This window comes from Natrix helvetica (genome assembly GCF_964273705.1).
Source record: "Natrix helvetica genome assembly, chromosome: 2".
Taxonomy (NCBI): domain Eukaryota; kingdom Metazoa; phylum Chordata; class Lepidosauria; order Squamata; family Natricidae; genus Natrix; species Natrix helvetica.
In genome coordinates this window covers 24,418,668-24,443,632 of record NC_138552.1, presented here as the reverse complement: position 1 = coordinate 24,443,632, position 24,965 = coordinate 24,418,668, and the positions used below count along the sequence as shown (strand labels likewise).

The 24,965-nt window shown below is 36.8% G+C and overlaps 1 protein-coding gene across 1 annotated transcript in view; it reads left to right on the top strand.

The window, feature by feature from the left end:
• HCN1 (hyperpolarization activated cyclic nucleotide gated potassium channel 1) overlaps nt 1-24,965 on the top strand; it is a 187,967-nt gene that overhangs the window by 119,583 nt on the left and 43,419 nt on the right. The window contains exons 3-4 of the mRNA XM_081944075.1: nt 4,222-4,383; nt 21,091-21,309. Coding sequence (XP_081800201.1) covers nt 4,222-4,383; nt 21,091-21,309 — 381 coding nt within the window. The remainder of the gene's footprint in view (nt 1-4,221; nt 4,384-21,090; nt 21,310-24,965) is intronic.

Below are 24,965 nucleotides of genomic sequence, written 5' to 3'. Positions count from 1 at the left end.
ACTGACCCTATTGTTACATCCTCTAACCCCCACAACTTCAACCTTAAACTATCTACCATGGACCTTACCCCACTCTTAAGAGGTCCATAAAGGGGGTGTGCATAAGTGCACCAGCGTGCCTACCGTCCCTGTCCTACTGTCCCCATCTATTTGCATTCATTTCTTTCATTTATATCCATGTTTATATTTATATCTGCTATTTTGTACACGTTTGACAAACTAATAAATACAAATACCAAATTCAACCACAGAAATTTGGGATGCAGAAAGAGTTAATATCCCTCTCATCCCTGACATTGTTTTCATCATTTTTACTAGGATTAAATCCATTTATCTTACCCATTGGCAGGGAACATCATACACATTTTGCTGTCAGTGGACTGTCAGTGAGCAGAATCTTTCTTTCCTCAAGATTTCTTTGAGAACAGCGGTGCTTTTGAGATACCCTTATTTGAAAACTTGTGATATTGATAATGCCATACAAGGCTACCTCTTACTAGCTTCTGAAGGCCCCAAGAGAGAAAAAAAACCCTACACATCTGAAATGTCGGATCAGCCCAGGGGCCTAACATTAGTTTACAACGTTCATTAACATATAGCTGTTGGGTAGTAAAAGATTTGTGAACTTTAGAAAAAGAATTTAGATGGTGTAGCTAGTTTGGTTTTGTAAGGAATTTGTGACCCCAAGCATGTGTCTCATATTTGCTCGTAAATGTGGATGTGATTCCTTGGTTGGAGTAATTTGTTGGTTTGTACATGAATGAGTCATCGCCTGTAGGAATAAGAATAGTCTCTAGGAAAATTTACGAAGGCTTGATTTTCCCTTAAGGCGACAAACAGCTAGGAAAAGAGGTAACTGTGCACGGAAGCATATTGGCAGCTTTACGGCTTCTAATATTTGTAGAATTATTTTAAAGTTTCAGTTTAAAGGGTTATGACAGAGATTATAAACTGAGGTAAGATTTATATTTAACATTATCTCAAAGCTTATATCAGTGTTACATACATACAGCTTCTTCTACCTGTACCCTCTATATTTTAAGGAGCCACCATTCAGAATTTGCAGGGGTGACAGGATAATGTACTGTACATCTCAAGGGTTCAAGTAGCACAACAAGTTATTTTATTCTTTCAAACACACTAAAACAAATTTCTCATTTCAACTCTGCAAATTTCAAAAGTGTTTTATAATTTAGTGACGTTTTCCATCCATATCATCATCAACATCAAAGTTGAAGTATAAATTGCAACTTTACATATTTACTCATGGGAATGAAGCACAGTTTTTTTAAAAAGTCCTTTTTGTTGTATTTTGTACCGTTTTCCAAGCAAAAAAATATATCAGTTCTGTAATTTTAAAGGAAAAATATTTCATATTCCAGAAAATAACTATGTGTCTGTAGATAGATGACAGATTCAGTTCTTAAAGGCTTAATTTTAAAAAGGTTCAGTTTTTAACAAATTATTAAGTCAGGTTTATACATTTTATCATTCAACCGTCACATCAACAAATTTATTTTTTATGTCACCTTTAGTAATTTTATAGATAACTCAAGATGATAAGCATGCCAAATACTACTTCCTTCTATTTTCTTCTCCACAACAAGAAGAGAGGGCTTGACTAAGAGAGAATAATCAAAGTTACCCAGCCAGTTTAGAATATCTGTAGTCACTCCAGCTAAGTTAATGGTATGTTAAAGTAGTAGGTAATCAAGAAAAATCTACATAAATGTTTAATTTTTCTCAAGACTGCTAGATTGCTTCCTCCTTACCATTAAATACTGCATTTTCTCCAAATCCCCTAAATAATTATAGGCAATATAAAAGCAGTTGTACATTGTTAACTTCTCTAGGCTACTTTTTAAAAAATTAAACTAAACTTTGGAAATGTCAAATTCTGAATAGTCAGAAATGTCAAAACTTTGAAAAGATCAGTTTTGCTCAAACTGTATTATATTTCATTTAAGAATAGCATTAATGTTTGTAGGTGATCGTTTATAATTATGACAAAATTTTCCCCTACAACAAATCTATATTTTTATATTATTGTCAGGGTGATTAGTAATTTCTTTTGAATTTTGCTACATTTTACATTGAAATGTTGTAAGTTAGGAAGGCTGCAGTCACCTAATGAGAAAATTACAGGTCTTCAGCTATTGGGACCAGAATTTCCATAAACAATGTGATCATAAAGTACATTGTCACATAATCAGATTGCTTAGCAACGGCAATTCTAGCACTCTTTATTGCCATTGTTTGGTAAGGATCATCGAGTCAGTAAGTAAGAATCCCAGGTAGCTTACAAGTAGACCGGCAGCCAGGTAAGGCATGGTGCAAGCACCAAGGATGGCTGTTGCTGGGCAGGTTAGTGTGGCACGTGGCCCAGAAAAGTAGGCCCAGGTAGGGCCAGTTGCAAGCCACTTAGCAGAGCAAAGTACAACCTTCTCAGATGGCTTCCCTATTGCCTTTGCTTGTGGGAAGCTGGCAGGAAAGGTTGCAAAAGATGATCACATGTCTATGGATCCCTTCAACTGTTGTGTGAGCCAGTTGCCAGATACCCAGATTGAAATCACAACCATAACTTCAAGGACCAGTCGTAAATGCCATTTTTCAGTGCCATCATAACCTTGAATAATCATGGTAAGCAAGGATTACCTGTGTTCAGTAATAGACAGGACACTAATTTCCACTCCTCAGTGTGCTGGCACTGTGCTTAGAGAAGGCTATAAAGCACTGTAAAGCGGTATATAAGTCTAAGTGCTATTGCTATCTCATTTTATGTCTAAGAATACACATGATCATTTCACTAAAATTCTCCTTCTTTGAAAGTCATTTAAATTTTTTTTCAAACTGATGAAAATTGTAGTGGTAATGTAGAATTCTTAGAATGCTAATAATAATTTATGAAATTGAGGGTGGCAAAGGCAGCAATTCATTCATGTCTTATGTCTACAGGAAAACTAGGAATGGTATACCCTATTATTGTAATAGGTATTATAACAAAAGCTTGAAAGCATGACTCTCTCTGAACCTCCTTATATTAACAAAGTCATATACTTGAGTTTCTTTCTTATGCTTTGACCCTAAGGGGTTATAACTGATTCTCCAAGTTCCTTCTAAACGGCTCTTCCACACTATTTTTAAATTTACAGCAACTTGGGGCAATCACTCTCTCTTCTTCTCCTTTTTCTTTCTTACTATGTTTAAGACTCATATTTTTTCTCTCATTGAATGAGAAACTACATTATTACTTTATACATTACAGATTATTGTTCTCCAATAACTTTGCTTTTTTCCCTTAGCTATTAAAATGGGTGGTTACATTTGTTTGAAGGATAGGTAAGGGATGTGAACTTTTCAGCTCTCCATATTACAGTGATATTGGTTAAAGTGTTCTTTGAAATGAATAATTTGAGTAACACTTTTAAATAAACACCATTAACATCGATTTGATATTCCATCATAGAATACAACAGCATTGTTGTATCCAATATACCTAGCATTATTTGACCATCTACATTTCACACAGCGACATCACCGGGAAAACATACATTCTGATAATGCTGATCAAACAAATCTTGATCACATCATTCCGGTAAAATAACATTCTCGTAATCAATAATGCCTGCAAAAAAAAATTCCTCATAAATTAGGAAAGGAGCTGTAGTCATTATATTTCATTGTGATAAAAGACATTGTTACTATTTGAATTTAGAGTTTTCCTTCTAATACTTTTGTATTTAGTGTAACCCAGGGCACGCTTCAACTACTTCAGGGTGATGGGATTGTAATCATTCAACAAATCATGAAGAAATCCATATTATAAATTATCAGCCTGTCTTTAATTTTAAAAATGTAAAACTAAAAAGTGAGTCAAGTGAAGAAAAAAGAAAAGCAATCATGGTTTAATGGTTATTTACTGACATTTGTTTGAAGTTATATGTTAATTTAATGTAGCTGCAGACTGCTATATGCTAGGATAAACTCATAAAAACAAAACGGATGAATTGCGCAGTCCTCTATTGCCTTTACAAAATGATTGTCTTTTATTCTCAGTTCTGCTCAGTTTCTAAGGATTTTATTTCCAGAACGTAATCTTGATGGCATTACTTTATAGGATTTGAACAGTTCAGTTTACTGTTCATTTTCCTTAATGAGGCATAACTCAATGGTAAAATCTTGGTTTTGATGATCTCATATTGTCTGTAATTTTACCTGCAGATTTTCCACATGACTTATGATCTAGCCAGTGCTGTGGTGAGAATCTTCAATCTCATTGGAATGATGTTGCTTCTTTGCCATTGGGACGGTTGCCTTCAGTTCCTGGTCCCATTGCTTCAAGATTTCCCAGAAGATTGCTGGGTGTCCCTAAATGGTATGGTTGTAAGTATTGTTCATTTTTCATTGTGTTTTTAAGGACGTTCTTTTAAGCTTGTGAAAGGAAGGAAGTTAAGAACTTATTGTCTTTAGCTGTGGAAATACTGTCAATTGCTGAGTTTCAAATCTGCCGCAGAGTGGAATGTGAAAATATATTGAAGGATTAGAACAAGAACACATAATTTTATTGATTCAAGAATTTGTTTATTTCAGGGAGGGGTTTTTAGATATTTCCAAGGTAGAAGGAAAAAATGTTGCTCTATATGTCTCAATTCTCACAGTGTAAAGTCAGGCTCTAGGAACCATAAAAAAGATGCTAGTGAATTGCATGCCACCATTTGTGCATCTATGGCTAGAATATGTTCAGTGTATTCAGTGTATAATGAATATGTTCATATTCATTAAATATGATCTTCAAAGACAATATTGGGTATTTGCTGGATGTGGTACCAAACCATTCATTTTCTGAAGATGGTAAACATTAAAAACTTGCTGGAAAATTAACCATCAATTTAGTTAGGATTATTGTTCTTACACTATGAAGATAACTCCCTAATAGTCTCTATAAGCTACCAGCATCATCACATTTAGAACAACATGACACTCATTCTAATAACATACTGTTGAAGAACAAGTCAGACTATCTACTGAACATATTGAGCAAAGGGGGAAAGTACTGTAGAAGAACCGTAGTACAGAAAACATAATTTCCCATTTAAATGAAAAGCCCCTTCTTCCATAGTTGAAAACCTTTCAACTTTCTTCATTAAAACCCATTTTTTTCTCCAATATAAAATGTCATTTTGTAATAACTTTAAAAAGTATTAAAAAACAAAAAAAGGTATAAAAATAAACAGAGTAATTTGCTACTTATTTTTTTGGAAAGAAATGGTTCTTCACAGTCAAAAGCAACTGATGGATAAAATAGGCAGTTGGATTTTAAAAAAATCAAAGGTTAAGGAAAAGATTGGAAAAGAACCGAATATTGTCTACCAGCACACATTCAACAAAATTAAAATTAAGGAGAACTAGACTTGCAATTAACTGGCTTAGTATAACTTAGGTAGTTTCTTAATCATATTCTCACCCCCAAAAGTAACTTCTTAACTTTTTAATCACTGACATTGTTTGACATTCTAAAGAAATGCCCATGGCTTTAAATATACCATAGATATACAATATGATTATTTCAATTACTCTTGGAATATATCTACAAAAGTTGAAACACTGCAACTAAATGCAGAGATGCTTTTCCACTATTACTTTTCCATGTAGTCTCTTCTATGTTGTGCAGTTAAGATGAAGAATCAATATGGTACTTCTGGAATAGATTGTGCAGCCAATTATTTTCCAATTACAAACTTGATACCAGCTGTACATGGTATTCCATGGAGTTAGAAAATTAAGCGTAATGATTCCATGATTTTCAGTAATCAGTCCAGATTCCTCATCAGTCCAAAGGGAATTCATAACTAGGGATAAGGGATAAGCAGAACTAGGAAATATGAAGGAAAAGCATTGGGATCAAAGAATTAGAGGTCAATATATTGAGGCAAAACAAAAGGTATGCTGAAATCTTAAACAAACATTCATGTATTTTTTTTTAGCTGAAAGAGGCTCTCATTCTCAGAGTGCTTTAGATTTTTTTAACCTTGGTATTTTTTATTTTATTGTTGAAATGATGGACAGTATTACTGCAACTGTTTTTGTTTATGCGTCTTTCCATCGTTTTTAACTTTTTCTAGCAGCCATACTTCCCAATTTGAAAAAAAAAAACTATATAAGAGATATTCATTGTGTCTTACTTTGAAATGAGGCATGGGAAGCAAAGTTGCAGATTACTGGAAAGATGATTGGACAACAAAAGACAGGCTGTTCATTCTCTCTCTCATTCATAACATTCAAATTCTCTCTTGTTCTCTCATTCATAACATAAGCAAGTGCGAGAACGCCATACTCCATCCACATGTGAGAAAATCATAAAGATTCTCTCCATTTTTGAAAGAAATTTAAGAAGCAAACTCTCTTGCATAAATTGCCAGAAAATTGCTTCAGATTTCCCCACCACCACCACCTTGCAGGACACTAAGCAAAACAACAAGACAGAAACTCAAGGAGATAATTCAAAGCGTTGTTTGACATTTTAAGAATGCGCTTCCTGTTTGGAACAGCTTTCTCTTCTACCAAACAGTAGCTAATTGATTGTCAGGCAAGGAGAAGCTGGCCCATACACAGAGTTAATCATAGTTACTTTTTTGAAACAATGCCTATTTGCAAGACTCTCGCCAGACTGACTTCATTTTCAGATAAGCCTTCAGGGGCTCTGGGGAAGATAAGGCTTGTGCTGCTTTCTGCTGTACAGAAAGTTCATCCCTCACTATACATCTTCCCCCAACTCTAGTTGGAGATTCTACCATATAATTAAAGCAATCATATTAATATTGCAGTTTTCATCATTATTGTTACATTATGATATCATTTTATGTTCACAACAGCACATTTACAACTGAACCGAAGCATGGCCTTGAACCAAAATTGCAGAATGTGCTCTAGTTAGGAATCTAAAGCTGTGTTGCCTAGTCACCTAAGCCACTGACCTACTTTTTGCCACTGATGACCCCAGAAATTGATAGACTCTAAAACTGGACCCCACTGAACTCTTGGGTTACATTAAACACTGCTTTCAAAAAATTTAACAACTTTTAACTTATTCCATGATGTCACACTGGATTTGGCATGTTTGTCCATCTATGGTATCCTTCCCAAGGTCCTGGGATAAGCAGTTGTGGATGTTTGATGATGTTAAAGGTATCATCAGAGGAGGTAAGCTGACCTAAGTACAGCTGCCTTTTGTAATTGACTGATGGTGATTTTGTTAATGCCGATGGTATTCAAGTGGTGCTCTAGTTGCTTTGTGACTTGTCCCAAGGTGCTTTTGGTACTACTTTTGTTTTCCTTATTACTGTTATTATCACTATTGTTACTGCACCACTATAATTGTTATTATTGCTTCAGCTCTTCCATGTCATTATTCTATTTATCAATTCTGAGTTATTTTTATTTGACGTAAATATTCTCTTCCTAGCCAGCTATATTTTCTTTGACTTACTTGTATCACTCCCCTTTCTCTTTTTCTTAGTTTTGATTTTTGACTACTGTGGTCAGAGTCTCTTACATGTTTTTGCCAATTTTTGAAGACATTCAGAAACCTCTTAGCTGATCAGCTGTCCATTTGCTGACATCCTGCAAGTATAGCTTTTCAAACAAAATGGTGACTTCAAAAATGTAATTACCCTAATAAAAAAAAAAATAGGTCACCAAGTTGCTGAGTGGTGTGCCTTGATCATCCCCATACTCTTGGCATTCAGCTTTTTTATAGCTCTCTTCCCCAGCACTTATGCAGGAAACTAAAAATGCACATTTTCTACAGAATTTTGTAAGCCAGGTGTTGAATGAAAGGAACAAAAGCACTCCCAAATGAGCTAGCCAGAGTGAAAGAAAGATTTTGTATTGTGTCATGTAGAGAGTTTCATAAAAGACAGCGAAAAGCAATCCCAGCGCAATCACCTTTGAAACTCAGGGAGAATTAGTTGCCTACGTTACATAGAGTAACTCTATGCGTGGTTGTATAGGAGGGAGTTCCAAAGAAACTACTGGGATTTATTTCCACATAAAATCTGCAAGTCAGAAAAGCAAGCAGACAGACATCTCCACTGGGACTTTGTGATTCCATTTAGCATTTCTTCAGTCCTTCTCTATAACTGGCATATTAAAATGACATACATTTCTTTTCAGTTTCACAGTTCTGTATTTTGATGAAATAGTTTTCAAGACTTGGCTTGTTTTAACCATGACCAATTTTGCACTGCTGTATTTTGCACTGCTGTACTGAACTCATTGTTGAATGAATGAATATTTTGACTATGACGGTTTGCGTTTGCCTTAGAAAATGTTAAAAGTATTCAAAGATAGTGTAAAGATCTGGCAGCTATATTTTAAGGAAAGCCATAGTATTCCCCTAAGATGAAAATACTGTTAGTAATTAGGACAAAATAGAAGGAACTGAAATAATTTTTACTTCCATAAAAATATGTAGCAATAGCACTTATACTTATATAACACTTCACAGTGCTTTACAACCCTCTCTAAGCGGTTTACAGAGTCAGCTTATTGCCCCCAACAATCTGGGTCTTCATTTTACCAACCTCAGAAGGATGGAAGGCTGAGTCAACCTTGAGCCTGGTGAGATTTGAACTGCCAAATTGCAGGAAGCCGGAAGGCAGCATAAGTAGCCTGCAGTACTGCACTCTAACCACTGCATCACTGAGGCCCATATATACATATAAGATCCAGAAGAGAACTTTATATTTATTTGCTTGTTTATTTCAATCATTTGCAATTAGCTCTTCACTCTGAAAGCTTTGGATATGTAGAATTGAGCATATGTCACTAAATCTCATCAACTGTCCAATCCTCTTTTAATATTAGTGAACTTTTATCTTAATGTGGTATTTTTCTAATATTATATTCACTGCTAGCATAACATTAAATGCTCTTAAAAGATCAATAATAGCAGAGCAATTTGCGATAATCCTCTGACATAAGAAAAACCAAACTAACCAGAGTCCTGGAGAGTAGAAAGAAAGGACAACATTTCCATTTCTTACCCCTTTCTAAGGTTTCTGTCCATTCATAGTAATTGGAAGAGTTGTCTTTATAAACTGCAGACCTAAGAGCAATAGCACTTAGACTTATATACTGCTTCATATCTCTCTCTGAGGGGTTTACAGTCAGCATATTGTCCCAGATAATATGGGTCCTCATTTTACTGACCTTGGAAGGATGGAAGGATGAGTCAACTTTGAGCGAGTCAGAACTCAACTCCTGACAGTGAGCAGACTTAACCTGCAATACTTCATTCTTACCACTGTGCCACCATGACTCTATACATTTATAGATATGTATAGTCAGTTCTATAAATCTAATATAAATTTGACCCAGTTATGAGATCTAAGGGTTCAAAGAGGATTTTCTGTCAGATAGATCCATGACACTGCACTTTAGCACATCAACACAAGATGCCCCATGTTTTGTAAGAGTTCTCTTCTACTGTATTTGAAATACTAAAATAGGTTTCAAATTTATGAAACTTTAACTTGTTTTGTCTATGAAAATTCTCAATCATCCAAGGTCAGGGTTGTTCCAAAGATGCTTTCAAAAGGCATCTATACTTTCTTGGTTATTTCTTGAAAAAATGAATAAATAAATCCTTCTACTCCCCACCATTCAGTCAGAATTGGGAAAGCTTTTGGATGAGAAGCAAAATGTTTTCATGAAGAAAATTAAGAAAGTCCTGTTGCCTTTTGAAAAATAATGATGAGATGGATGGTATTGCTTGCTGACCAGAGTGGTTAAATGTCTTGCAATGTTGTAGGTGATTGATGCTGCTGACAATTGGCCTGAGTGGAGTGCCCTCTTTGTGGATGTTAACTTGTTTTCTCTTCCAAAGTAAGGTATAAAATGAAAGTAGAATGAATCAGGAAAATGTTAAAAAAATGCAGCTGCATTTGAGCTTGATAATTTTGGACTAGTCCTTTTGAATAATTCATTCTTTTCATCAAATCAGTTGCAGTTCTATTTCAGAACACATTGGGCTGCATGCAATAACTGGGGAATTGCTTTATATATTCTCTGTATTCACATAAAATTGTTTTTCTTTTGTTAACAATACCTTAGTCCTAAGAAAGCAGTTTAAAAACAAACCATTGATAGATAAAATAATAACTATTAATAACATCTATAGATAAAATTTTCAAAGTTACCTTAAGAATGGGAAAATGAAATAAACAAAATTACCGTTGTTACCAATATTCCAATATGGGTGGGAGTTACCAAATGTTCTAACACTGAGTCTTTTGATGATATTGATGGAAGTAGTTCTTTTGTGAAATTGGGAGGCTGTGAGTTCTATCTTGGACATAAAGCTAGAATGGGGACCTTGAGCCAGTCACTGTCTCTCCGTTGTAGGAAGCAGACAGTGGGAAGGAGGCAAGCTGTAGGAAGGAGGAAACTGCATCTGAAAAACTTTGCCAAGGAAATTGCAGGGACTTGTCCAGACAGTCTCTAATTGAACAGAAGGGAAAACATTCTTTTGTAAGGAAATCTGAAAAATCAAACCGTCCAGATATTATTGAACAATAGCTCCAGTCATCTTTAGGTTTTGGACATTCTTCTTGTTGTTAGTTGCAGCCATGTCCAACCCATTGCGACCCCATGGACAGCGTTCTTCCAGGCCTTCCTGTCCTCTATCATCCTCTGGAGAACATTTAAGCTCATGCTGACTGCTTCGGTGACTCCATCCAGCCACCTCATTCTCTGTCATCCCGTTCTTCTTTTACCCTCAATCTTCCTCAGCATTAGGCTCTTCTCCAGTGTATCTTTCCTTCTCATTAGGTGGCCAAAGTGTTTGAGTTTCATCTTCAGGATCTGGCCTTCTAAAGAGCAGTCAGGGTTGATCTTCTCTAGGACTGACCAGTTTGATCACCTTGCAGTCCAAGGGACTCACAGGAGTCTTATCCGCACCATAGTTCAAAGGCCTCAATTCTTTGGTGCTTGGCCTTTCTTATAGTCCAACTTTCACAGCCATACGTTGCAACTGGGAAAAGTATAGCCTTGACTATACGCACTTTTGTTGGCAAGGTGATTGGACATGCTAGTTGCATCTGTATTCTGTAGTGGTATGTGGGAATAACCTTGGTAGAAAAGGTGAAGAGATGCTTCCTAACCAATAATCAGATAAGAGGGATCATAGTCTAGAGCTGCATAGCGGGGAGAGCAAGTGACGCAGGAAGAACACTCCTTACATTATTGAGCTGTGTGTCAAACCCCGGCAGGGGTTTGCCATGGCGGAGGGGCGTGGGGGCTTGAACCATTAACACTGTGAAGGTGACAGCATGAGAATTGTGCTTTCAGACTTGCAGGATTTTCTTAAGATAGCTTTACAATAAAGTAGAATTAGCTTATCTGGCCATGTTTCTGGTCTGGGCTACCTAGTAAGGCAGACAGGTCTTAAGCAAAGAAATTTTTATTGATTCTCCACATGTTGTAAAAACTGAACTGGAGTTTTCTGGAAGTCCTAACAACATCCTAAGATTCCATAAAGTAGACTTCATCACCTAACATTTGCATTGTTCTTTTTTCTCCTACTTCCTAGTGTTTTACTGCAAGTATAGTATCTGGTTGTTGTTGTTTTTATCGACAAAGTGTTGACCCATTGGCTGTGATAGGAATTGAGCCTGATGTCATGTGCTAAAACAGAATTGTAAGGAGTCGAATTGAAAGGTGTAAGAGAAGGAAAGTACTAAGCCAAACAGTCTAATTTTAGAGAGGAGCTAGCTAAGGTTTTGATGGATATGTCACTGGGCCAATACTTCTAAAAATGGAAAAGAACAAGACAAAACTTGAATAACGTCATGTCAAAAACTGAATTAATTAAACTGACTGAATACAGTTTCTTTTCATTAAAAATTAATTTTGGCAGTGACTTCGATAGAGTTTGTTGTAGGCAACAGAATTCCCAAGACAAAACAGCATAGAGGAAGCCAGAGAAAAAGACAAGATATCAAGGAGAGGCTGAAGACTGTGATTATTTTTAATGAAAGTTCTAGCTCATAGTAACAGGTAAAGTGGTAATACTTTTGTAAGGATAGTGTGCATTTCTAATTATAATGAAAAGATGCATTTCAGCTGACAAAGATCTTTTGTTGAAGGTCACTACTGATAAAGGAGAATATTTGTAACTCGGGATTGAAATGAGGAGTCCTTTCTATTCTCTGAGCTTGGTTGTTTTCTTGAAATGTTTCATTACCCAAAGTAGGTAACATCAGTGCTAGTAGGGAGTGGGCTTTGCTCTTGTTTTATATTCCACTGTCTGATAACCCAGCATTGCCCGGGTATTTATTTATCCTAATCCATACATCTATCCTCAAAAATAATGTAATTTCTAATATTAAATTTTATCCCTTACCAGAGGGAGATCCCTTGTGAGGTACTGTAAAGCCATTACCATGGCAACTCCACTGTGCTGTACAGTAGAAGCCATTTTATGGCAGTATGGTAGAAGCCACAACAGGCTATATCTTAACAGAACACACATCCCAAAGGGTGTTAGGGATGTCTTACCCCCACAGTATTTGTTTCCAAGAGTAAGTCATGTATGTACCAAGTTTGGTTGAAATTGCTCCAATCGTCCAGAGTTATCCTGCCATAGATTGATTGATTGATTGATTGATTGATAGATAGATGGACAGATAGACAGATAGACAGATAGACAGATAGACAGATAGACAGATAGACAGATAGACAGATAGACAGATAGACAGATAGACAGACAGACAGACAGACAGACAGACAATGGATGGATGGATGGATAGATGATAGATAGATAGGTGATAGATAGATAGATAGATAGATAGATAGATAGATAGATGATGATAGATGATGATAGATAGATAGATAGATGATAGATAGATAGATAGATAGATAGATAGATAGATAGATAGATAGATAGATAGATAGATAGACAGACAGACAGACAGACAGACAGACAGACAGATAGACAGATAGATGATAGATATATAGGAGGGAGGGAGGGAGAGTGAGAGGAGGAGAAGGAAGAAGAAGAAGAAGAAGAAGAAGAAGAAGAAGAAGAAGAAGAAGAAGAAGAAGATTGATCACTATGTCATAAGTTGAATGACTTTAGTGAGAAGAAAGCACCACTAAATTAAGTTGGGCTCTTATTTTGATGTAGCTATGAACAGAAATGTAAAACCTGTTCTGCAGATTTAATTAATGATCCGTTTCTTTTTGGTGCCTTTATTTTACTGGTACTTTAATCATCATAGTTATTATCTCTTTTGACTATAAATTCAAGAAAAAGAGGATATGTTTTTGTATACATAGCCACACATTTAGGCCTTTTACTGTTGCTTTTCTTCATAGTATATTTCTAAGAGCATTAAAATGCTTTTATGCAGTTATGTGCAGCTTATCTCTCCCCCCTTTCATGTTACTAGAGCTAATGAAAGTAAATAGACAAGATGATGGATGAGAAATATTTATTCACACAAATATCTTTTGATGAGGATTAGACAAATCAGTAAAATATATTCTATCAGTGGCTATTGGCCATGGTAGCTTCACATTATATATTTCCCATTTCATTGTGGAACACTTATTAATATAATAATAGCAAGAGAGGTTTATACTCTTAATGTCTTCCACACAAGTTTCCCATTGGGATCTAATTTTCCTTATGACATTGGTTGTTGAATCAGACAATCTTTAGATCAAATCCAGCTGCATAGATGTTTCTTCCTTTTCTTCTTCTCTTGATCTTCTTTTCCTCTCTTCTCCCTTAACACTTAAACAGTAAAATGAGTATAAGATCAAAGCATGTATAATGTACCTACTCTTGTGTTTAATTTATGTCTTTCTGAGTAGCTTCATTAGAATTATTTGACAACATCAATATGATTATTTGATCCACTAGTTCAAACTTTGATATTTAAAGTTCAAATCTTATTGGAATAAACTCTTAGGGGTCTGAAATTTAAATTTTACATTCTATAAAATTAATGTTATGCAAAGGATGTTGTTCATCCTTTTAATCATTTTGAGAATATGTTATTTTCCTTACATTGTGTTTTTATGCTGATTTATTTGGTTTTTTGTTTGTTTTAATTAATGTCTAGCTAGGTAGATATATCTAATAACTTTGGGTTAGTATGAAAATAAAAATGATAAAAAAGTTACGAAGGCTCCAACCTGATTAGTACTTACATGGGAAATCACCAGGATTGTAGTCTAGATTGTAAAGTAGAAAAAAATCCAGAATATTGACGTGTCCGCTTTTTATTTGCCAGTATTAATTAATTAACTAATCAACAAATTAATTTTTATATTGCCTTTATTATTTTTATAAATAGCTCAAGGCAGCAAACATACTCTTTTCCCCTCCAATTTCATCACAATAACAACCACGTGAATAGGTTGGGTTGAAAGAGAATGACTGGCTCAGAATGACCAAGCAAGTTTTTATGCTTAAGTGCGTACTTAATTCTTGAGAAAAACAGGGGAAAATTATGTTTATGATCATATAACTTAATACATGAATTAAATATGATAATTAGAAATAGATATTTTTACAGCTTGACGCTGTAAATAATTATGTAGTGTTTGAAATACCAGAGCCACAAATAACTTTCCATCCCCTTACAGCTAGTTTTTGGTTGTTTTGAGCTAACCCTGTAAAAGATCATTTTGTTCATGAATGCTGCAAATAGCATGAGTTTCCCAGTGAAAATACCAGTGTACAACAAATGAACAGTATTTAGTATTAGGTTTAAGTATTAAGTATTTAGGCTCAAAATATCCCAAGAAACCGCTATAAATCTGCTTTCACTTTTCAGCCTAGCAGAAGCATCTGCTTTGAAGCAATAGCAATTCTGCAGATCTTTGCTACCAGATTGTAGCAGCTGGAGCTATCCAGCTGTAACAAAGAGCGGAAGGAAAGAAAGGATAGCTTCAGTTAGGCAACAGCCTTCAACCTTGAAAATCAATTTGCCTTTGAATGTCAAAGTATGGATGAATGGTGGTAATGAATAAAGCGACCATGTGGCAATAGAACTGATCTGCTTAACAACAGGAGGCTTCCCTAGGAGTAACCCCACCCAACTCAAGTTATAACACTGTTTTATAACAAAACAACAAGGCTGAGTGCTAAAGAATCGAGGGCTTTGAACTGTGGTGCTGGAGAAGACTCCCGTGAGTCCCTTGGACTGCAAGGCGATCAAACTGGTCAGTCCTAGAGGAGATCAACCCTGACTGCTCTTTAGAAGGCCAGATCCTGAAGATGAAAGTCAAATATTTTGGCCACCTAATGAGAAGGAAGGACTCACTGGAGAAGAGCCTAAAGCTGGGAAAGACTGAGGGCAAAAGAAGGACGGAACGACAGAGAATGAGGTGGCTGGATGGAATCACCGAAGCAGTCGGCATGAGCTTAAATGGACTGTGGGAATGGTATAGAGGACAGGAAGGCCTGGAGAAACATTGTCCATGGGGTCATGATGGGTCAGTCATGATTTCGCAACTAACAACAACAACATAACAGATACTGTTATCATGTTTTTATGTACTACACAGTACATGTACATGTGTAGATTCCCCCCCCCTTTTTTTTTTAAGAAGAAAGAATCTAACTCTCAAGGTTCCAAGTAACAGCCCGGATGAAATCAAAACTCCAAGGCCAGAGGTTTCCTCAAAGTATAGATTTATTAGGCATGTCATATTGCCACAGCTGGTGAAAACCAGACTCTGGAGCTCTCTGGGTTTTCCCCACCCAAATCAAAATCTAAAGTTCTTCCCCCCCACTACACACAACCATCATATGCCCCAATCAGGTCCCAGTCCCAGACCCAGATGACTCCCATCCACACCCCCGCCACGTGCTGATGAGAGCGTCCTTGGCTCTCAGGAGAAAGAATATTATTTTGGCTACATATTTTCCCAGCTATCTCTACTCTCCCCTCCCTTTCCCACAGTTCTATACAGCCTCACTGTGGCAACCCTGAAGATGTTCCAAGATGGCTCCAGGATTGACACTAACTTGATCATGGTTAATCCTGATTATCCACACCTTCTCTAAACCAGGCATATAAAACAATATCTGAATCAAGATTCGTGTATTTGTTGAGGCCTCGAATTAACCGAACTTTGTTATAGTAAGATCTATTGAAGTGAACTGACAGAAGAGCCAGTAGGATATAGCAGACAAAAAAATAAATCTAGGTTTCCGGTTCCGCTGGCTGCGGCGACGGGCAGCTCTTTGCCCGCTCCGGCTCCCCGGTGGGCTTCCCCACTCCTTGGGGGGCACAGGACACCCCGCAGAGGGGTCCTGCCGGAGGGGCGGCATCGCGGAGGACTCCTGCAGCGGCGGCAGCCGGCGGGAGGTCTCGCGCGCGCCCAAGGCACCGGGGAGCAAGCTCGGAGGGCGCTTCGCATTCCTACGCCTCGCGCCTCGCTATAAGCCGACTGGAGAATGCAACAATTGAAGGAAGCAGCTGCAGTGCGGTGAGGTTGCTTCTCCCTTCATCCCTTATTCTGCATGAAGATTTACTCAGCCTTTTAAAACTTTAAAATAACTTTCGGAGCATTTTGGAGGTGCGGCTGGAGGGAGGGGGTTTCCCCCCCCCCCTTGGACAAGCGGCGAGGAACAATTTTGCTCTCAGCCCCCGGGGAAGGAGGAGGGGGGAGAGCCAACAAATGAAGCCTCACTCAGGCTGAGATGATTTTCTTTTCAATTTAATCCTACATATTACAATGATTTGAGGACTTTTGGAACTTTTTAAAACTTTGTTATGCCTCTGTGCCCAAAACTGGCAGGGCAAGATGGCACACTTCCGTTGTCTTTATGAACTCTGAAACCTGACTCCACCTTTAAAATTCAGGCTTCCGGTCTTTGTCTCCGTGTCTCCCAGAGGAATCTCTTGTGGATTGGTATTTTTTAAACCTTCTAGGGGAAATTTTCTATCTATTTCCAGACTTATTGGAGAGACTCTCTTCTGCCTGGTTCTTCTGCTCCCAGATTCACCTGGCTACCCTTCTTTTCTAACTGTTTACTTCATATTTGGACTGAACTTCTAACGTTATAAAGGATGGCATCCAAAAGACCCCCTCCTGGAAAACCTGGCTTTGCCACTTCTGCTCCAACATCCGCAACATCCAGTCCAGCCACACAGTCAAAGATAATAGAACTGATGCAACATAAGACTACAGAGATGGACTTTCAACAAATGCTTCAACAAATTTTACAGGGCCAGGAGGAAATCAAGAAACAGCTAAGGGAAATGAAAGATGAAATTAAAGAAAATCAAGCCCAAATATATAAGAACTCATAAAGACTGAATCTTGTGGAAGGGGGGGTGGAGGAGGTGAGGGGGGGGGGGTAGAAGCTGCGCAGAAAGGGAACAAAGATCTTGACATCCAACAGATGAAAATAGAATTTGAGAGAATGTCCTATTACCTTAGATTTCAAAATGTTATAGAAGAAGATGGGGAAAACATAAGGGACATCATGATAAACATCCTGGCTGATTACACACATAAAGAAAAACAACAGATGGGGTGGGATATAGACCTGGTTTATAGAGTGAACTCAGCTTATGCTAGAACTCACAATGTACCCAGGGAGGTTCACATTAAATTTCTTAGAAAAAGCACAAGAGATGAAATTCTGGGTGTACAAAGGGGGCAAGCATTGACATACCATGATATGGAGATAACCATTCTGAAGCAGATCCCTAAGAAGATTAGAGAAAAAAGGAAGAATTATTTGCAATTAGCGAATAAATTATACCAGAAAGGGGTGTGGTTTAGATGGTTGATGCCTGAAGGTATGCTGATATTCTGGGAGGAGACAAGAATTAGAATCAATTCACCCATAGAGGCGCAGGCCTTTATGGAAAAAAACAGAACACTCCTAGAAAAAACACGAGACACTACAGCGGACACGCAGGACACGGGAGGGGCCAGAGCTCTGCCAGTGGAGGGAGATGGGGCAATAGCAAGAAGACTCAGATCACAAAAATAAACAAGAAAATCATATTATTATAAACTGACCGAAAGTGATAATGGAATTATATCTGGATTTTATATTGTAATGTCTAATCTGATTGAATTTAGTAACAGAACTAATATGCTGATTGTAATCAATTATATACCAATGCATTATATATAAATGTATACTATGAGTATGGAGAGAGGGGCGCCTGTCACACTTTGCAACTGCCATAATTTATATACCTGTCCATTTACCCTTTTCCCTATAAATGTTGAAAAACCAATAAAAAATTTTGTTAAAAAAAATAAAAAATAAATCTAAACCTTATTTTCAAACCTGCATGTTGTAGTGATGATGGCAGAGTCTGTAGGATAATGGAAGAGTTGTGTTCTTGGCCTGCAGGCTCGCTGACTTAGCAAAAACTGGGCACAATCCCATCATTCTTTTTTCTCCCACTGGATTCAAAGGAAGAATAGTAACAGTACTGATCCCACAGCTGTCATTATTTCAGCCCAGTTTTTGAAGAACGAATGGGCTCAGTTTTGGAGTTTACAACTGCTGAACTTCAACAGTAGTACAGACTCTCATGAATATCAGTATAAGTTATTGTGAAATAAGATATAATGCTTTTCTCTGCTAGCAGTGGACATCTTATGTTTCCACAGATGATTTCCCAGCAAAAGTAGGATTGTTTCCTTGGTTATTCCTTAGCTGCATGAGGCCAATATTTAGAAGGAAACCTCTTCCTGATTAAGAAGAGTACAACAGACCTTTAAACATGGAACAGAGCTGTATTTAAATAGAGTTTGCTGAAGAAGACTTCTAAATTAAGGCTTAGACTTGGTAGATTAATTGCAAATAATCAGTAATCACTGCTTTTTTACAAATGTGAAGATTTTCTGGTACCCTCAGGCTTGATTATATAATCAATCCTCGGATAAACAGCTCTGGTATTTGTCACAATTACTGTCTTTAATAGTTTATTTCCCTCCTTGAATTAATGTTTCTCTGTTTAATTCAGTTAAAATGGATTGCTACTAATCTGAAGGCAGTGATAACTGTAAAGTAAGAAATTAAATGCCTTCTTTATGGCATTTATAGTGTATTGTTTTTTTTCCCTTTGAGGAGAAAAGAGTAGGATTTTGAGTAACAGAAAGTGTTTTCTAAATTTATCAATGTTTCAGAAGCCTTTAAAAGTTATTAATACTAAGAAAAATGTCCTATAATCCTGGTTATGAAAATAGACATAATATATTGCATGCATCCCAATACTGAATATTTTTCATGCTGAGGTCTTATGTTCATGTTTGAACCCATGCAAACAAAAATAAATTTGGTTATAATGATCTCATTTTCTATTTTAAAAAAACCCAATTATTTCTTTGTGAACTATTATTGAAAGAGGCATTAAGCAACTGGAAATATGTATTTCTAGTTTATACTTTGCTGATTTCAGTAACTAGAATGAACAATTATACTGGGCCTTTAAATTCTCATGATTGATCCTGAGGGGTTAAGAAGAAAGGAAAATAGCAAGAAAATATCTGTTTCTATGTATTCAACCAATGTCATTGCTCCACTGGTGGGCTTCAAATAATTTAACAATTGATTCTCTGCCCTAATGACCAGCTGGGTAGGCGTGGCTTGGTGGTCATGTGACTGGGTGGGCGTGGCCAACTCAATGTCACTCAGGTCAATGGGCGATTCACCTTAACTGTTACAATGTAATAAGGGTTAACTGGAGAGGCAGTTTCTGTAAGCAAGGCAATAAAGATTAAGCTAGAAACAACACCAGAATGTTTCCTTCCTGCCTTCCTTACGGGATTAGCCCTGCAAAGTGGAAAAAAAACAAAATAAGATTTCTTCCAATGACTAGTTCTCCGAACTGCTTAGAAAGTTAACAACCGGTTCTCTCAAATAGGTGCAAACTGGCTGAATCCACCACTGCATTGCTCCCAGTATGAAAAAAAACCTTTCAAACTATTTCAATTAAATGCATAGATTTCTATATCCATTGCTGAACTGTTGTTTAGCCTCTGCAACAATCCATAGAAGATATGGAGGATTTTAGAGGTATAGGGCGGACTTCAAAATGCCACAAGGTTGGGAATGAAACAGAGTTGCCTATCACACCCCCATCAACCCTCCCCCAACAAAATACATTTGTGATATGACATATTTAAATGAAGAGTCTGGATAGAGGTCCGTCCCCCCCAAGAATTAACCACATTGGAATTAAAGGATATGAAATACAACTGGTAGAAAAAGATGCATGAAGGAGAGCACTATCTGAGCATTTGAGATTTCAGGATTCCCTTTCAAGCATTTTATTTTATGTTTCTTGTCTTCACCAAAGTGAACATTTCAAGGAAAACTATGATAATTCAAGTAGATAAATTATCTCGGATTCGATAAAGTTAGGCTATCTAATTTTACTTCATAGATATTTGTGTCCCGTGAAAGAATTCAGAATAACTTGTATTGCGTCCATCAAATTAGAATCCCAAAGCAGGATGTATTCCTATAATTTTATGAGTTCTGTACCAAACAGGTGTTGTGCTATCAACATTTGCTACATATTACCTGAAGGGGCGGGAGGAGAGGAAGATACAGGCAGTTGTTCTAATGGCATAGTCAACTCTATCTAAAAAGTTTAATACATTAGTGTGCATGTGCATTTCTGTGTTTATGTATTTACACACATATATACATATACATACATAAACATACACACATACATGGATAGCACATACACCCATGTCTCTGTGTGTGAGCAAATAAACATATACTACTTTTGTAATACATACTGTATGTAGCATTTATCTTTCGTATATGAAAATGCATTATAAATTCTGAGACCCTTGAATACTTGCTTGCCATCCTTTTGAAAGAGGAAAGTTCATGGTGTGTAAATGCCTGATTTGTGATTCTATGAATCTCAACCTACTTCTCCAAGATCTTTATTTATTTATGAAGGTTGTAATACAGGGGTGCTTTTTCTGGATAAGAAGGCTGTTCTCCTCCTAAATCTAGTTTCCTTCGTTCTGTGTTCTCAAGCATTTCTCTCTGTTCACCCTTCCCTTCCTCTTTTACAGAATAATTCCTGGGGGAAGCAGTATTCCTATGCACTCTTCAAAGCTATGAGCCATATGCTTTGCATTGGATATGGAGCCAGAGCCCCTGTGAGCATGTCAGATCTCTGGATAACCATGCTGAGCATGATTGTGGGGGCCACCTGTTACGCAATGTTTGTTGGACATGCCACAGCCCTGATTCAGTCTTTGGATTCATCCCGACGTCAGTATCAAGAGAAGGTAATTTTTAGCAATGGTACTCTTTTAGTTTCAAATCTTGTTAGTTTCGGTGCTTGTCATTGAAAAGAGAACTGGCCTCGTGGATTCTGTTGGGACAAGTTGACTAAAAAGTGGCTGTTTGAAGTAGTGAAGACTGCTGATAAATACAGACATCCATCAAATGATACAACTGAAAATGGGGAAAAAAGAATTCTTTTTCAGATTTTTTTTTTGCCTTCCTCAACTGAGCACTAAACTTCACTTTGAATTTGAAATAATGCAATCTGAAAGACATAATAATTTTGTATTAAACTTCAACATGATAGTTGTGCCCAACAGATGCCATTTCCTAACATTCCCCTCTCCATATTTTAGCATCAGCAAATTGGTGTACTATCTGCAGGATATCATTTCTAGAATGTAAGAGTTAGATTGTTCTTCAGCTAATCCACTGATCTATTTAAGGACTCGCAAACCAAGTCCTGCACATTTCAAAAATTCCTGGCAATTTCAAATTTCCCCCAAATTCACTTGAGATTAGTTTCTCAAGATTTGTTGGGTAAAGTTAATAAGTGCCCAACATAAGCACTCAATCTACCTTTTCCTGTGTTTGAAGAATCAGTAAATGAAAGGATATTCTAAATATATTGTACAAATATACAAGTTAATACATGAATTCAATTTAATTGATTTAGGAGATGTCTTTAGAATGACACTAGGTAGTTCATAACATGACAAGTAGAAAAAAATACAACATAGTTCAGGAAACATAAAACCAACAAAAATAAATAGGATAAGAAAAGAACAAGATGGTGAACCCACCACTAACATCAGTGGTGGGATTCAGCCAGTTCACACCTATTCGGGAGAACAGGTTATTAGCTTTCTCAGTATTAGCAGTTTGGAGAACAGGTTGTTGGAAGAAATCTCAGTTTGTTTGTTTTTCCACTTTACAGGGCTAATCCTGTAAGGAAGGCAGGAAGGAAACATTCTGGTGTTGTTTTTAGCCTAATCTTTATTGCCCTACTTACAGAAACTGCCTCTTCGGTTAATCATTATTACATTGTAACAGCTAAGGCGAAACGCCCATTCACGTGAGTGATGTTGAGTTAGCCACACCCACCCAGTCACATGACCACTGAGCCCCACCTATCCAGCTGGTCACTAGGGCAGAGAACCGGTTGTTAAATTATTTGAATCCCACCATACACTAAACCATTCACAAAGGCCTTGGTCTTCTTCTAATGATGTTTGAAATGTGTCTTCTTCATCTCCCAAAGTTCCTCAGTAAAGGAATAGCATATGAAATGAATTATGTCATTAAATGAAATAATTTTAAAATGAAACGTTCTAACTCAAATAGCATTATACAGTTTTATTACACACACACACACACACACACACACACACACACACACAGTGTGTTAAAGCTTTAATTATTGAGCCTATGCATGAAAGTAGTAGTATAAATAAAATAAATTCTGGATTTCATCATGTTTTCCTGCTGTGTTGCAAACTTTCCATTGAACAATATGCTTGGGGAAAATATCTTTTTTTTAAAAGCTATCTTAATAGACTTATGGAGCCATTCAGGAGATTAACTTGTATTTTTCACCCATGTTATAATTTGAACCACATTTCCAAGAAATCAACCTTTCTGTGCTAGCAGTTATTCCAAATATCGCTTCAAAATTGCATATTTAAGAGACATAATGTTCTACTCTGTTTTGAGCTATGAGATTCTGAAGTATGCTCCTACTTGGAAAAATTATACTAGGATATTAGCTATGCATGTTAAGCATACCAATTACAATCTCTTTCCAGCTTAAAGTAGTTTTACAGTTAGAAGAACCACAAACTCTCGTATCATATGAGCCTGTACTTTTTCTGCCTAAGAAAATTAAGAAAGAGGAGAAATTGGTTCTTGTTATCTATTTCTCCAGCCTGTAATAGCTATATTCCATCTTCCTGGTAACCATTGAAGAGTTGTGTTGCCAGTTTGTTTGGCTTCAAATATGCATTAAGAACCATGGCAGGAGAAGAAGGAAGGTAGATTTTCTTGTAGATAGGTAGTGCTTATGGAAACATTTATATCCAACACTCCAGAAGATAGGCTTAAGATATAGAAGGATCTTGACAAACTTGAACATTGGGCACTATCTAATAAAATGAAATTCATTTGTGAAAAGAGTAAGGTTCCACATTTAGGCAAGAAAAACGAAATGCACAGGTACAGTATAGGTGTTACCTTGCTAACAATAGTATCTGTGAGAGGGATCTTGGAGTCCTAGTAGACAACCATTTAAATATGATTCAGCAGTGTGCAGCAGCTGCCAAAAAAGCCAACACAGTTCTAGCCTGCATCAACAGAGGGAATCAAGATCACATGAAGTGTTAATACCACTTTATAATGCCTTGGTAAGGCCACACTTGGAATACTGCATTCAGTTTTAGTCACCACGATGTAGAAAAGATGTGGAGATTCTAGAAAGAGTGCAGAGAAAAGCAACAAAGATGATTAGGGGACTGGAGACTAAAACATATGAAGAACGGTTGCAGGAACTGGGTGTGTCTAGTTTAATGAAAAGAAGGACTATGGGAGACATGATAGCAGTGTTGCAATATCTCAGGGGTGGCCCCAAAGAATAGGGAGTCAAGCTATTCTCCAAGGCACCTGAGGGTAGAACAGGAAGCAATGGGTGGAAACTAATCAAGGAGAGAAGCAACTTAGAACTGAGGAGAAATTTCCTGACAGTTAGAACAATTAATCAGTGGAACAGCTTGCCTCCAGAAGTTGTGAATGCCCCAACACTGGAAGTCTTTAAGAAGATGTTGGATAGCCATTTGCCTGAAACGGTATAGGGTTTCCTGCCTAGGTAGAGTGTTGGACTAGACTCTAGACTCTGCTATTGTATTGTATTGTATTGTATTGTATTGTATTGTATTGTATTGTATTGTATTGTATTGTATTGTATATCAAATTCTTTTTTTCCCAAACTTGGTTTTCTACCATACAACAGGTGTTCAGGTTTAATTGCATATTTAAATCTGAAGAGTTAGGAGAACTCCATCAATGATATCCATGAGTTTTTTTAGTTGCTTTGCTTCCTGTACTTCCTTTCTCTGGAATAGTATTCCTCCAAGATCCATGTGGTCCCTCTAGATAGGCAAAGGACTATTAAACCCATCAATCCCAAAAGGCACTGGAGGTGGATATTTTATAAAGTTGTTTCTTCTTTAAGTGGTGATATGTTTATCATTAATGGACTGTTATTGTTCCTTAGCTAATAAATTATAACTAGTTATGGGTGTGTAGTATAGTTATGATTTATTTCGGTTGTTGTAAGTATTTGATTCTTTTCTTATTTGTTCTTATGCATTGTTTCAATTATGTATGCTCCTAAGAATTAGCAACAATTGAAACAGCTTATAAATTCAACATACAAATTGAGTACTCAGGGATTGTAATAGAACTTGTTCCTCTCAGTGTCTGCCATGAGCTCCTCCACTGGCCTTTAACATTACAAAGATTATTTTAGTTAATAATTAACAAATGGAAACATGGCTACAAGCAAAATATCTGTCTCTAACACAACATTTCCAATAATGTTTCTGTGGCCAACCTAGGCCTAGGAGCATTCTTAACAAAATAATAGCCAATAACTGTCTATTTAACT